Here is a 16223-nt window from a genome sequence, read left to right as displayed (position 1 = left end):
ATAATTTGTACTTTAGACAAATGAAGAAAGATTTCTCTGTACCCTATGGATAGTAAAATGATGTTTACAGTTTTTCACATCATCTTGGAAGAAGTCTTCTCTCATTGTTCTAAGTTTGAAATACAATTTGTTAAACCAGGAGAATATTTAATTTTTCTATTCAAAAACGAAATTGGCTTGTTTTCTTCTTAGCTGTATTTATATTACCAGGGTAATCTAGCTGTGGAATAAATGATTTAGAAACGTAAAAAAATCATGCTTAAGGCAGATAACTTTTTAACGCTCAAAATACCATTGAGAATAACATTATAGGATGCATTCTCGATCTGAATTTGATACCTTTTGCAGTACAGTATGGGCTAATGCAGTTGAAATTTGATTTAGTATGGGACTTAAGTCACAAAAAATAAAATTCTTCAGGATTCTGTTAAATGTTAAAATTCTTCAGGATTCTGTTAAAAGATGCATCAGTAATTTGGATTCCTGATTGCTGATGGAATGCAACCTCAGCATCTTATTGGATACTGAGCCTAGCTTCAGAGCCTACATTCCCTTTATTACAAAACTATCTACTGTCACCTCTGTAGTGCCACGTGTGCCTCAGGCAATCTGCTGCTGCAACCTATATTTCCTCTAATTAACCAGAAGTTAATGTGTCTGCAAGCCAAGTGGTGTGCATGAATTCTCTGTGCAATTGTGTGACTATACAGCTTTGAGGGAACATGGGCTGCAACCTTTATCTGTCCTGATGTTGCCTTTCTGCTGGTTAACATTTAATGTTTCATCCTCCATAAACTGAAGTTAAACCACAGCTTTGCTTTCTGTATTCTAAACCGTCTCAAGTCCCAATTCCCTGTCACCCCTGTGGTCACTGACCTACATATCCTTCTGGTCCAGCAACTCCTCATTTAAAATACCAATCCTTATGTTTAAATCTCTCTAAAACTTCACTCCCCCATTTTTCTACAGCCTCTCACACTCCAGGAAATTTACATTCCTTCTACACAACTCTTGTGTCCTTCCTATTCTGTCACTTTACTGTGTCTTCAGACTTCTTGATCTAAGCTGTATATTTGCTTCCTTAAAATTTTCTACCTTCTTTTAAGACTGTACCTCTTTGACTTAAACTTTTAGTCATCATTTTTATTATCACTTTTGTTGGCTTGGTGTTAATTTTTCTGTATTATGCTGTAAAATTCACTGGGATATTTTCCAATGCTTTTGAAGAAATACAAACTTCTGATGTGCTGGCATTCGGGTGTGTGTGATATGGAATTGCATATATGGGACTCATATGGTGTTCCACTTGTTGAGTACATACTGAGGAATCTTTGATGTATCCTAAAGAAGTCTTTCATGGTAAAGAATCCTCAAAAATGTCAACAAAAAATGACTTTGAGAATTCTCAGAATTTGTTGTAAGACATGTAATGTAACAGAAACAGAAATTGCTGGAGAAACTTAGCTAATCTTCATCTACAGTTCAGCAACACTCCTTAGGACCTTACCATCAAGTGTATAAGTCCTGCTAAGATTTGCTTTCCCAAAATGCAGCACCTCGCATTTATCTGAATTAAACTGCATCTGCCATTTCTCAGCCCATTGGCCCATCTGGTCCAGATCCTAATGTAATCTGAGGTAACCCTCTTCACTGTCCACTCCACCTCCAATTTTGGTGTCATCTGCAAACTTACTAACTGTACCTCTTATGCTCGCATCCAAATCATTTATGTAAATGACAACAGAGGACCCAGCACCGATCCTTGTGGCACTCCACTGGTCACAGGCCTCCAGTCCGAAAAACAACCCTCCACCACCACCCTCTGTCTTCTACCTTTGAACCAATTCTATATCCAAATGGCTAGTTCTCCCAGTATTCCATGAGATCTAACCTTGCTAATCAGTCTCCCATGGGGAATCTTGTCGAACACCTTACTGAAGTACATATTGGTCAGAGTATTGAGTACAGGGCATTGGTTAGGCCACTGTTGGAATATTGTGTGCAATTCTGGTCTCCTTCCTATTGGAAAGATCTTGTGAAACTTGAAAGGGTTCAGGAAAGGTTTACAAGGATGTTGCCAGGGTTGGAGGATTTGAGCGATAGGGAGAGGCTGAACAGGCTGGGGCTGTTTTCCCTGGAGCATCGGAGGCTGCGGGGTGACCTTCTAGAGGTTTACAAAATTGAAGGGCATGGATAGGATAAATCGACAAAGTCTTTTCCCTTGGGTCGGGGAGTCCAGAACTAGAGGGCATAGGTTTAGGATGAAAGGGGAAAGATATAAAAGAGACCTACGGGGCAACGTTTTCACGCAGAGGGTGGTACGTGTATGGAATGAGCTGCCAGAGGATATGGTGGAGGCTGGTACAATTGTAACATCTAAGAAGCATTTAGATGGGTATATGAATAGGAAGGGTTTGGAGGGATATGGGCTGGGTGCTGGCAGGTGGGACTAGATTGAGTTGGGATATCTGGTCGGCATGGACAGGTTGGACTGAAGGATCTGTTTCCATGCTGTACATCTCTATGACTCTACAGTTCTGAGTCACTGGACTTGAAATGTTAAGTCTGCTTTTTCCCACAAATGCTGCAAAACCAGCTGAGTTTCATCATCAATTTCTTATTTGGTTTTAGGTAGCCAGCATCTACAGTTCTTTGTTTTCTATTACTGTAATGTAACAGCTTCTGTGATTTTTATTAATTTCAAAATATGTCATAATAGGCCAGATGGCTACAATGCAATGGAATCTTGGATCACAATCATTCTTTTAACTCGTATGTATTTCAAACTACCATTCCTAAATTATGTTGATATTCTGAACCAATATCATATTTTCTCCACTGCCTCAGTAGCCCCACTTCAGAAAGTACTTCATTGACTACAAAGCATTTTGGAATAATCTGTGACCATAAAAAGTTTACATAGAAGCATGTATTTTTTTGTTTCTATAACTAAAGAAGCATCTGTACTAAGAAAAGCTCTTTCTAAACACCTAAAATTCAAACTACAAAAAACAGTAGATCAAACATAAATGCAAAAAGATTGACTGGTTAGGGTTTTGGGGGTTTGCTTTCTTGGGCTCATGATGGTGAACAATGTTTATAAATCCATGATGTACAGCAATATATTAGAGAGACACATTTCCAAGCATGTAAGACCTTTCTGTTTATATGTTGGAGCTTTAGGCTACTGTATATTACAAAACAAGATTTCATGATTAGATTAATGCCAGAATAGGTCTCTGTAGTGGATTAGTGGGTCATGCTGTTCAGAGACTGTGCAGCATCTGATTTGATAAAGGAAATCAGTTGTTGTATGGCAGTAGAAGCATTGGATGTCTAACATGGATTGATTTTAGGCAAAATCTGGACTCCCTGCTAGAATGTCTTTCCTTTTGGCATCGGGCATGTTAAGTGTGGGCTGTAGTGTTGCTGCCCCACAGGAATTCAGATTGGAACAAATAGGTTGGTATTATTGCTCTATTGGGCACAGCGATAAGCTTGAAAAGTATTCATTAACTTTTGTTAGCTGTTTAGTAATGGAAGCGTGTAGATTAGGAATGCTAAGAATAAAATCTATCTATTTATTCAATGCTTTGAAAAATTTAAAATATCTACTGCAACTGTTGAGAGCTTCTTCGTGATTGCTTACAAATGCACATTAAAGAATAAGATAGTGTTTTTGTATAACTTTTAAATATAATATTAGGTGTCTAATATTGATTTTAATATTTACTTAACTATTTAGGCTCTTTGGATATTTTTGTATTTCTGTAATTAAAATTGATTATTGCAGGTACAACTTAAAAATTTCTTTCCAGAAATTTGAATTCAGGAATTTGATATTTCTCAAATGTAACATATCAGACATCAATATTAGATTTGATTTTTACTTTTGATGAACTAAAATTAATTGCAAATTGTAAGTTGTTTGTGATTGTACAATATGTATTCTGGCTCCTTTATCTTCAATATGGAATGTACTGAGATTTTATGGGTGCACCGGAATATGCAAACTTTACATTAAAGTGATCTTTATTGTATGCCTGTCTCTCTTCAATGCAACAATGAATAAAATCTTTGCTTCTGACTTTTTTATTTTCATATCAAAGGGTATGTCGAGTTTTCCATTTCAGTGCAAAGTTGATGTAATTTATTTTATTCATTCATGTTTGAAGGGACTGAATTAAATCCAACTTTGGGTGTTTCGTAAGCATTATGAAATTTATGCAAACTACAGTTAATGCAGCTCTTCATCCATCTTAATTGCTTTCACAAAAGAAAATCTCTTGGAAGTTTTTTTGTTTTTGGAATTATTTACTTAATGCTGAAAGGATTCATTTGTGTAGTTTCTGAGATAACCTAGAACGTTAATAAGAATTCTTTTTGCATTAATCCTGCTTTTGTTTACTTTTATTAATTGGCTATGGTTGATCTTTATGATTTCTTTTCCAGTGGAAAGATGCATGAGTGTAATGCAGTCAGGGACTCAAATGGTCAAGCTAAAAAGTGGAAGCAAAGGCTTGGTTCGCCTTTACTACCTGGATGAACATAGGACTTGCATTAGATGGCGTCCATCAAGGAAAAACGAAAAGGCAAAAAGTAAGAATATTTTGCTTCTGCTTTTCAATTACAAAACTTTTATTAAGGCTCTTGAGTAAATATAGAATTAAATGCTATGCACTTAGAACGTTTGCAACAGATTCTAGTTTGTTACGATAGACAAGCAATTTGCTAATCTTGCACCAAAATTCATGAAGCAACCAAATAAAAGTTCAGATAATTAAATAACTTACTTTGCAAAAATCTGTAACAAACATAATCTTTAATTGTTAAAAAAGATTAGTACGTTTCTTGAAAGAACTTTAAAACCGACAGAATGCAAAGCAAGGAAAAGTGATGTATTGTGAAAGACCATAACTTCTGTACTGTCTGAATAAAGCCCAAGTTTAGTTGGTCATTAACATTAAATTGCTACTTGTTAGAAGCTAATGCTTTTCTTCCTTACAACAGCAGACTAATATTCTCATTCCCAGCATTTAAAGCAAATGAAGCCATCTTAAAGCCACAACCATGTTTAAATATAAAAGAGCTTTAAAAAATTGGATATAATTTTAATATATGGAGCATAGGAACACAAGTAGGTCGTACAAGTCATCAAGTCTGCTCCATTATTCACTTAGACCATGGCTGTTCATTCATTTTCCCATGTTATCTCATTTCCCTCTTTATATCGAAAAGAATATCAATTTATGCCTTTAACATGCTCAATGATTGAGCTTCCACAGCCCTCTGAGGTAGAAATTCATAACCGTCTGAGTGAAGAAGTTCCCCAGTATTAAATGGCTTTTCCCTTACTTTTCCACTATCTTGCCAGGTTTTAAACTCACTAGTCAGATGAAACGTCCTGTCTACATTCTCTTGTCATGCACTATAAGAATTTTCTAAATTTAAATAAGATGGCTTCGGAGTTAAAACCCTACATAATACAGGCTCATGCTCCTCAATCTCCCCTCTTAAAGCAATCTCATTGTCTTGGGGATTAGTTTGGTGAACATCCATTGCACTCCTTCTATGGAAATTATATTCTTTCTTAGATAAAGACCAAAACTACACACGATGCTCCAGGTGTGGAAGCTACATGCAATTGAGGAAAGGCATGTTTATTCCTGTGCTCAAATCTCCTTGTGATGAAAGCCAGCAGATCTTTTGACTTCTTTACAACTTGTTGCACCTGTGTGCTAGCTTTTAGTGATTTATCACCAAGAGTACGCAGGCCCCTCTGGTCATCAATCCTTGCCAACCTCTCACCATTTAAGAAACTCTTCATCTCTTTTTCCACCAAAGTTGATAACTTCATACATATTCACAGTATGTTCCATCTGCCATGTTCTTTCCCATTCATTTAGCCTATCCAATTACGCATAACGTCTCCTTGCATCCTCCTCACAACTTGCATGCACGCTTAGTTTGTGTCATCAACAAATTTAGAAAGTTAGAATTTGTCCTGGTACCCAAACCATTAATTATCATTTTGAACAATTGTGGCCCCAGGTCCTTGTGATAGCCCACTCATTACAGTCTGCCTTCCTGAGAATGATCCCCATGTTCCTATAAGTTAGCAGTTGATTTCTGAAAACCAGTGCCTGTGCATTAAAATGGTTTACAACTTTTTATTCTTTCTCCAGTTACCATTGATTCCATTTGTAAAGTTTTAGAAGGGACCCAGTCGACTAATTTTCATCGGTATACAGATGGGAGCTTTGATCCTAGCTGCTGCTTCAGCGTTTACCACGGCAATCACATGGTGGCATTGGACTTGGTAACATCCAACTGTGAGGATGCACGCACTTGGATAACTGGATTAAAATACTTAATGGCTGGAATCATAGATGAAGACTCACTTGCAAAAAGGCAGAGAATCCATGATCAATATCCTTCATGTATTTGTGTAGTACATACCATGAAGCAGTTTTATTTAATCTAATTAAGGGAATGCTTTACATCTTCCTAGTTCATAAATCCACAATTTAGTTTCTCAATTTTCTATGGTTGGTTTGAATCCAAAGCTTTGAGGTTGTAAGTCAGGTACTGTAATCATTTCATCACTGCATCTATGTCATAATGACAGTCTATATTAACTGTCGGACAGAAAATTTCACCACCAGCATTTTTTGTATTGCTAAGGTAATACCTTTAATTGTTGCACAGAATAGGCAAACATCCAAATTCAATGGTCTTATTAATTTTACAGCAGAAAGGCATACAAACATGTATATGGAATAATTTTCAGCATTAGCTAATGCACTGTCTTTGTGTACTGTATTTTGTTTGCCCTTAATACCTTTTTCAAATGGATGAAGCAGACCTTTGAAGAAGCTGACAAGAATGGAGATGGCTTGCTGTGCATTGAAGAAATCTATCAATTGATGCATAAACTAAATGTGAATCTACCTCGCAGAAAAATTAGGCAGATGTTCCAGGTCAGTAGCCTGGTCATAACTGATTAATGCTGACCAAATGCTTTGCTTTCCAATTCCTTTACTTTGTTCCTTTCAAATTAAGCATTTATTTCTTGTTGTATGAAGATGTTAATATATGGTATTTGTACCAGTTTAGAGAGTTTACAAAAACATATTTTTCTCACAGGATTCAAAATGTGCAAAAACATATCACAATTAGCTCCAGATGCAGCGATTAGACGGCACTTCACTCATGGAAGCAAAGGAACAGCCTATATTTTATAACTGATAAATGGCACAAAGTGTCATGATATAATCTGGAAAACAGAGACAGATTTTTTACTCCAATGTGAAGGCAAGAATGGAGGGTGGAGACAGGTAAATTGATGTGCCAATTTACTGGCACCGTCCGGCTTCCAAGCAATTCTACTAGAGATCAAATTGAGGACTAGGGGGCAAGAGAAAGGACAAATAAAGCCAATTGTTAAAGGCTGCCTGGAATTTTCCAGTTGGTCTTTGGGTTGCTGAGTCAGGAACAGGCTAGCTGCAGAGACAGCTTTCCAGGATCAGACAGGCAGGTTTTGAACTCCTCCCTGCCAATCTGGCCATAAGATCCTCATATAAAATGGTGGTCTGGCAGCATTTGTGAATTCAGATTGCTGAAAAGGCAGCAACATTAGTTGATTGCACCTTTTATGTGTTCTGCAGTGGCAAGTTGCAACTAGCGAATCTCCTATTTGCCCTTCAATTTCAACAGCTCACACACCATCCTAATTAAAGCATGTTCTATAATTGGCAAATTCAGAGAAAATCGCTGCCACTTTACTGTTTTAAACAATGTAGAATAGAGGTCCCGCTTGACCCAATATTGGGTCCTGATCCAAAACACAAAATCCTGCCTCAAGAGTCAATGATACTGCTTATAAACAAATAGACAACAAAAGTAAACAGGTAGTTAGATCACCAGCTGAAGATATTTGCAGTTGGCATGTTTTGGAATGTTGAAGTCCCATTCATGATATGTAATAAGCAACATTTTTTCCCTGATACTGATCGTCTACCACACTGTATTTGTCCTCTCTCCAGTATTGATGATTTTAAAGTTTATTTGCCCTAAATGGCATTGCTATTCTAGTCACATTATGTACTAAATACCTCAAACGTATACTGACAAAGTTCTCAGAATCTGTCCGGAATTTCTTTTGTCTTTCAAAATGTTCCCTCAGTGACCAATAGATTATTATTAAATCAAAAACATCCAACATGCAAACCAATGTAATTGGAGCAGAAGTAGACCATTGGGCCTTTAAGTTTGTTCACATTTCCTTAGGCTAGACTCACTAGTCAAGAGGAACACCTTTTCTGCATTATCCATGTCATCAATATATATTGTAAATAATTGAAATTTCAGTTTGGCTTATGATCAAATTCACTCAAATCAGCTAAAGATGTTACATATATAGAAAAGTAAGGCACGTAAGCAAGTAGAAGGAGTGTGGAGAAAGAATTCATTCTCTTATTTGTTACTGGAATACAGTTAAGTTCCACTTCTCTGTACTTAGTTGTACACTTGAATGGACATTTTTTGCATTCACTTGACACAACTATTTAGAATATGGTTCTGCTTATGGGTCACAGAATTTGCAGCATCAGAGCATAAACTTGATTTGCCAGAAACTACTTTGCCTATGGCTGTGGAAGAGACATGCACACAGACTAATGTTCATTCAAAGCATCCACTTGTTATTTGAATCTAAAACTGGTGCCAAGCACAGATTCTATTCAAACTGTGTATATAATACATAGTGAGCCAGTGTGCTTCCAGAATCTCTTATTGCATTTTCCATTGAATAAAATTTGATTGTAATTTTCCCTGAAAACTGAACTTGATCTAAATCACCAGAACCTCTAGTCATCATAAAGTGAAAGAACAAAATTGTGCCTGTAATTCAGTAGGAGTTCAAATAGTTGAAGGCCAGGAGGTTGAATTTAATCAATCATCAGACAGTTTAGGCTGATATCTGAAATGGACTACATCAGTTTTCACTACACTCCAGAAATGAGATGGAGTTTCAGTATATAACATAAAGATTAAATCCTGTGGGAGGAAGACTTACTATAGGCATATAATGTAAAGTTATTTGCATATGTATCGCAATTTAATACAAGTGATGAATAAAGACTATTTTCATTTTTTAAAAATGTTATGACTGTTTTAAGTATGTAGGAGCATTCTTGAAAGAGATTTCAGGGAACTAATGATGAATTGAGCTTTTTTCTCTAATCCTTATCAGTTAATCTTGATTAAATGCTTTTTGCTCATGTATAACATACAATGAAATGTTCCTAATTAAGTCTTTATTTCAATACCTTTTAAAAAAAAGTTATAATCATATAAAGAAATTGCTGTTATTTTCTTTTCTACATCTACTCTCTCTGTACTCTATCCTTTCAGTATTCTGTAAATTTCAATTAGACACCCCCCCCCAAAAAAACATCTTCTAAACACCATTGAGCACTCACTCAGAATCCTCATTTGACAAATCTGTTACCTCGGGTTCATTCTTATAAACTTCCTATGGACTCCCTCCAATGTCAGCATATCCTTCTTCAGATACAGGGCCCAAAACTGCTTAAATTATTCCAAAAGTGGTCTGACCAGAGAGTCTTATGCAGTCTCAGCATTAAGTGTCTGCTAATTCTAGCCCTCTTGAAATGAATGATCACACTTTGTTTGCCTTCCTAACTGTCACACAAATCTGCATGTTAACTTTGAGAGAATCCTGAACTAGGACTCCAACGAAATGACATTCTTCCTTAAATAAGGAAACCAAAACTGCACACAATATTTGAGATGTGGTCTTAACCAATCCCTGTGTAACTGAAGGATTACATCCTTATTGAATATTCAATTCCTCTTGTAATAAAGGTTAACTTCTTGATTAAGTGCTAACCTGCAGACTAAAGTTTTGTGACATAAGCACTAGATTATTCAAATCCCTCAGTTCCTTCGAATGCTGCAATCAGTAATACTCTGCTTCTCTTCCTGCCAAAGTGAACAACTTTAGATTTTCCCAATTTTATTCCACCTACCAGATTTTTGGTCACTTACTCAACCTATCAATATCTGTTTGCAACTTCCTTCTATCTTCTTCATTACACACTTTCCATCCAATCATTGTGTCGTCTGTAAATTCAGCTACCATGCCTTTGCCCCCCTCATGTAAGTCATCGATTCGAAATGTAAAATAATGAGTGGCACGGTGTCTCAGTGGTTAGCATTGCTGCCTCACAACTCCAGGGACCTGAGTTTGATCCCAGTCTTGGGCAACTGTCTGTGTGGAGTTTGTATGTTTTCCCCGGGTCTGCGTGGGTTTTCTCTGTGCGCTCCGGTTTCTTCCCACAATCCAAAAATGTGCAGGTTAGGTGAATTGTCCCATAGTGTTCAGGGATGTGTGGTTTAGGTGTATTAGTCAGGGGTAAATGTAGAGTAATAGGGTTGGGGAATGGATTTGGGTGGGATACTCTTTGGAGGCTCGATGTGGATTTGTTGGGCCAAAGGGCTTGTTTCCACACTGTAGGGGTTCAATGATTTTTTTTCTGAAGTGTCTCTGAGGTAAAAATACTTTTCATCTTGTGATACTGATTTAATGATTTTAGCATCAGCAAAGACCTAAATAAATGTAAAGGTTTGTTTAATCTTTTATAAACAACCAGTACATTATGGCATTATGTGTAGTGATATCAGACCAACTGCAAGACAATAATTTACCAAAAAAAAGCTTAAGGCATTTTTTTAAAAAAATTAAACTAAAATTCACTTTCACTAAGGGTCTTTTAATGATTTGATGATTCTTCAAGGATAAAAGCAGAATCAATTTCTCCAATTGTCAGACTGAGTTTTACTTTCAATCACTTCATATTTTTGGCATGCATGCATTTTCAATTTTTTTGCAAGGTAGACAGCTGAGTTGAGGCAGGTTAAAATATCATCACACTTCTTTATTTCACAACAAGTAGATATATAAAGGAATAGAAATGGGCAAATTAATTCAGTTCAACCTTGTGTAATGTCTCACTGACTCTATTTTTTAACTATATGTTTGCCAGAAAACACTCAACACAAGGAATACAAAGCATTTACAAAGCATTTGGGGCAGCATGGTGGCTCAGTGGTTAGCATTGCTGCCTCACAGCACCAGGGACCCAGGTTTGATTCCAGCCTTGAGTGACTGTCTGTATGGAGTTTGCACATTTTCTCCATGTCTGTGTGGCTGAGCTCCAGTTTCCTCCCATAGTCTAAAGATGTGCAGGTCAGGTGAATTGGCTGTGCTAAATTGCCCATAGTGTTAGGTACATCATTCAGAGGGAAATGGGTCTGGGTGGGTTACTCTTTGGAGGGTCGGTGTGGACTGGTTGGCCCAAAGGGCCTGTTTCCATACTGGAGGGAGGAATCTAAGCTTGTACGTCGTACCGAGAAAATTCAAAAGAAATGCTTAAAATTTAGCTATAGGTAAACATCATGATGCATAATTATCGATTTAGCCTATTGCATGTTGTGCTAAATGCATTTAAACACTCCTTTACAAATCTTTTCAATGAGAAAAATGTCTAGATAAGTGCCCCAAAACATGACATGTTATTTAAGACCATGTAAAGACAACTGTAAAGCTTCATGCGTAGGTGGCATTCTTTATACTTTTTACATGTTTGAGTGGAGTGTAGCTTGGGTCAATTAAATTATTTATTACCCTCAATAGAGGCTATATTTTCAAAGGTATAACAATACCATGTTGCCAGACAATGTTTGAGAAAAAATATTAATTTTCTTCTATTGCAAGGACATTTTAGATGTTTTGAAAATTAGCATGTTGGACACAGACAAATACAGTAACTGAATCAGTTGCTCATATTCCTTTATACATTTAATGAAGCATGACAAGCAGAGAGAGCACAGATAGTGATAGCATCATTAATATGACAGAATTACACAGCTGATTCCCAATAAAGTAAAAAAAAGAGCTAACACAATGTCACAGAAGACAACTTTGCCACAATGGTACTGTCAGCGACTTTGATATAGCTATGCTCATAAATTCGCTTTTGCAAAACCTTGTTCACAAATGCATTAGAAATTTGACCTTTAAGTCATACGACAGTGCTCAGTTAATGCAATGGCTAGAATTAGGTTTTACCATTTGAACAGTGAAGATCTGATTGTGATTAAACAGCAGTAAGCTAATTGAGTATTTTGGGTTACTGGTATTACAGTCACTATTTTAAACTGTTTGTAATTAGGCAAATAGCACTTTATTGTCAGTTTTAAGAAATTATGGGAAGAATCCTATTAAACTCTGAATGTTGTGGGCTGTGGTGAGATGAATGGTAGAATTGGGCTGGGTTGTTCAGTGAGGCCCATCTTGCCATACTGTGTATGCTTTTCTCAAGCAGCATGGTGAGATTCTTGCAAGCAGTGGCAAGTTGCAATTTGATGCTCATTATTGCTTGTTAAACACCTTGTTAACAGCCCATCTCACCACATGAATGTTGTGACTGTGATCTAATGAAACTTGCTATACAAACTTGCTCAGTGTGAAAAACAGAGCAAGTTCTTTAACATGCCACTTTCTCCAAAAGGCCTTCATGTTGGACACTAAGCACTAACATCTAGGACACGTTCGATTGGAACTACCATGTGCACCTGATATGTGGCAGCCTCTAAGAGCCCTTATGGTACTTCTCCAGTGCACTTCCAGGATACTTATGTACTTCAATACTTCACCTCAGGCTGCACTGCATGAATCTGCTTTCTAGGCTCTTTGCTCTTTCTCGTAACATTCACATGCTCTGTGCTTACTGGCTGCTCCCAGCATCTCTTGTGTTAGCTTGTGTTGTCTTTTTAGCACTTTAGCCCCTCAACCAGAGATACCAGATCATATAATTACTGTTTTGTCATGCCGTTGAGCACAGGCACAAAGTCAGAGAGCTTATCGTGGCTGTCAGCAGGTCTCAGTCAAGTCAAGGGGCATCCGACACAGTAAGTCAAGAGCATCCTGCAATAGCAGTCCAGAGCCCTGCTTGGATTGGTCAGACCCAGAATCCTCTCTTCATGAGGAGCAAGGAGATGAATGACAGGCAACCCATCATCCGATTTGATTCTTTATGCTGTAATGTGGACTGTCATCCTCTTGGAATGAGAGGAAGGTATTACAGAAGGTGAAAATGGGTGGCATAGCTATTAGTATTGATGCATTTGTGAAGCTGTCCCAAATGTGTGAGTAGGTTGTGCAGAGGCCATGCAGTGTCAGTGGTTTCACAGATTGGGATGTGGCAAGTAGAGATGATGTTGGCAATGATGAGACTGGTTCAGCATGAGTCTTGATTGGAGATGTGTACAATAGCAGGTACAGAATGTGAGGCATCAAAAAGAAAATTGTTGCACTCACATCAGCAGAATAGATTTTTTTTTCTTCCTACAGTGTTGGACATTCCTCCAAATGGTTGAGATTGCTTGAATCTGGCTGACAACCTCAGTCCAGGCTGGCATGTTCTGAAGAATGGTCACTGGACCTGAAACATCAACTTGAATTTTTTTCCACAGATGTTGCCAGACCTGCTGAGATTTTCTTGCAATTTCTGTTTTTGTTTCTTATTTCCAGCACTCACAGTTCTTTTAGGTTTTTTTAATTTGGCCTGGTGTTGTGACTTCCACTACTGATCCTGGGGAGGAGAAAGTCCTGCCTGTGCACCACTCTGTGTAGCAGGAGCTCCAGTAACATGCCCACAAAACAGTGCTTGTTTATCTGCACAATGGGCCTTTAAAGATGTCTTCAGCGCCAGAATGCTGGTCAATTCCAGGATCTCTGGTCAGTGGCGAGTTATTCCAGGAATGGTGCTTGGTAAATGTGGTGGAAATCAGATGTTATGCACATCATTGGAACAGCAATGATGATTGAGATGGTGAGTTTTGTATAGTTTGGCATGAAAGCACAATCAGCCTATCAGACTCTATGCAACTTGCACTCAGCCAAAGAAATCTAAGATTCAGCCTTTTCCACTTCACTACCTATTTTAAGTAATGGTGTATTTTGTCAATGCTTTCTTTTTTGTATATATTATGTACATAGTTTGTCACCAGCAGCTGTTGGAAGTTCTTTGAACTGGACAGTTAGCAAACTGGACAGCTGGCTTGCACTGTAAGGGGATGCCAACATTGTGGGTTCAATTCCCGTATCAGCTGAGGTTACCATAAAGGATTTTTCTCAGCCTTCCCCTTTCCTGAAGTGTGGTAACTCTTGGTTTAATCCACCACACATCATCTCTCACTAATGAGAGAGCAGCCGAGAGTCCGTAGGACTTTGGCAGCTTTCCTGATTATGTTATTCTTTATTCATTGACATGATTCATCTTTTTTTGTGAAGTGATTACTTACAGTAAAATAATTTATTTATAAAGTATTTCAACTGTTCTAAGAGAAATCCCTCCACATGGGATACTCTGTAAACAAAAGAAAATCACAGTTTTATTGCCAGCTTTGTGTCCTAGAGATTTAAATTGTCTATTATAAATATTGAGAATGGATTTATTTTTGTGTCCTACTTCTGTGCATGGCATAATAAGGGAGGATGTGCACGGTTCCACTTTGGGAGATGGGGAAAGAAATGTAAAGGAAAACTGGCTGAAATTAATAATTTATGGTTTCACCTTGTTGATCAAAATAGCCAATAACATAACATGGAAACTGACTAATTAACATGATAATTGCAAGTAGTTGTTGAGTGGGGTGAAAACAAGCAGTTCAGATTATTGTGGAAAAATGAAAATATATCCAAAAGTGTCTTCAGAAAAAGGAAATCAAAAAATGTACTGACTCATAACTCGAAGTCTCTGTTTTTAACTACACTAGAAAATGGGAGGATTTTTATTTTATTTTTCTTTCCTTCATAGGAAGCTGACACAGATGAGAATCAGGGCACATTAAATCTTGAAGAGTTCTCTGTGTTTTATAAGATGATGTCTTTGCGACGGGATCTCTTCCTACTTGTTAAGTTTTACAGTGACAGGAAAGACTATCTAACTGTGGAAGAACTATCTCAGTTTCTCAAATCGGAACAAAAGGTAAGTTGGCTAAGCATTCTGTATGTTTAACTTTATTTAAGACTGCATAAACTTTGAGCTGCTTCCAGCTATTCAGCAAGCTGCTAAGGAGCATGGTAAGAAAGAGAAAATTGAAGGGAGGAGGTAACCTAAACAGTTTCTTTTTGTCTCAGGTGCCCATAAAGCACTCATCAAAATGCAACATCAGTAGTCAACAAGAAATAAAAATTTCAAACCAAACTTCAAAATTAAATATGATAATGCAGAAATCAATTAATCACATATGTGCAGTCCTTGAGTGCCTTTGTTTGCCTTAGAATGCCTATGAAGTGGTGCCTAGTGACTGTGGTACAAGTGGTAAAAGGCTGCCAGATTTTAGTGGAGGAGATTGCAGCTAGTCTTGGAGGAGATCTGCAGCAGATCTGAGTCTATATGGCTCAGTTTTAGACTTGTCCAGGCATGGGCAACAATAGTGGAGTGGTCAGGGTGTGAGGGGGATTACTGTCTTCCTGAGAGGAAAGCAGGAGCCACTACCACCCATCTGTAACAGTATTTCAACAATTCTAGTAATCTGATGGAATGAATATTGCTGGACCATGGTGACACCCTGCAAAACGCTTTGCAGACTATAATCCAGATTGCAAGCTGATTTTATGTGAGAGGAGTCTTTGCTTCCACTGCAGTATTCAGATTTTGGGGCTGAGATTTAATTCTGTAGAAGCTCAGTCAGGCATATTCATTGGCAATTGGCTCTCTCCCTCCATCAACGAGAAAGCTCACTGGCTCAACCCCAAAGAGCTAGTTACAAGCTGACTGACACACTTCTTAGAAAATCACAGGTCTTTAGACTGAATCCCCAACTTTCCAAAAGCTGCTGGCTTCTGCAGAGAGTTCTAAAAGTCATTGCTGGAGGCTTAGATTTCAAGGGATCCAAGATGGGAAGGTATGTCACTTTCTTCTGAATCTCACAGAATAGGGATTCCAGGAAGGGGAGGGTCAGGGGATCAGGGGGAATTACTATGGGGTTACTTTCAGTGGCTACTCCCTTTCCATTCTTGCCCAAATTGGCCTCAGATTACAGTTAATGAAGGCCCCCCCTCTCCACAAAGCAGGAGACAAATTATTCATAGTTCTTCGAAAATGCAATGGTTGTGTTCTTGTGCAACC

At 37.8% G+C, this 16223-nt stretch overlaps 1 protein-coding gene across 1 annotated transcript in view; it reads left to right on the top strand.

Annotated features, from left to right (window-relative positions):
- The window catches only part of plch1 (phospholipase C, eta 1), a 153938-nt gene that overhangs the window by 62028 nt on the left and 75687 nt on the right, over positions 1-16223 (top strand). The window contains exons 5-8 of the mRNA XM_087993594.1: positions 4453-4599; positions 6186-6428; positions 6850-6980; positions 14907-15077. Coding sequence (XP_087849720.1) covers positions 4453-4599; positions 6186-6428; positions 6850-6980; positions 14907-15077 — 692 coding nt within the window. The remainder of the gene's footprint in view (positions 1-4452; positions 4600-6185; positions 6429-6849; positions 6981-14906; positions 15078-16223) is intronic.

This window comes from Chiloscyllium plagiosum, unplaced genomic scaffold (assembly GCF_037043375.1).
Source record: "Chiloscyllium plagiosum isolate Xiang-an unplaced genomic scaffold, Cpla_swu_hap1 HiC_scaffold_13, whole genome shotgun sequence".
Lineage (NCBI taxonomy): Eukaryota > Metazoa > Chordata > Chondrichthyes > Orectolobiformes > Hemiscylliidae > Chiloscyllium > Chiloscyllium plagiosum.
This window is presented reverse-complemented; position numbering and strand designations above follow the sequence as displayed.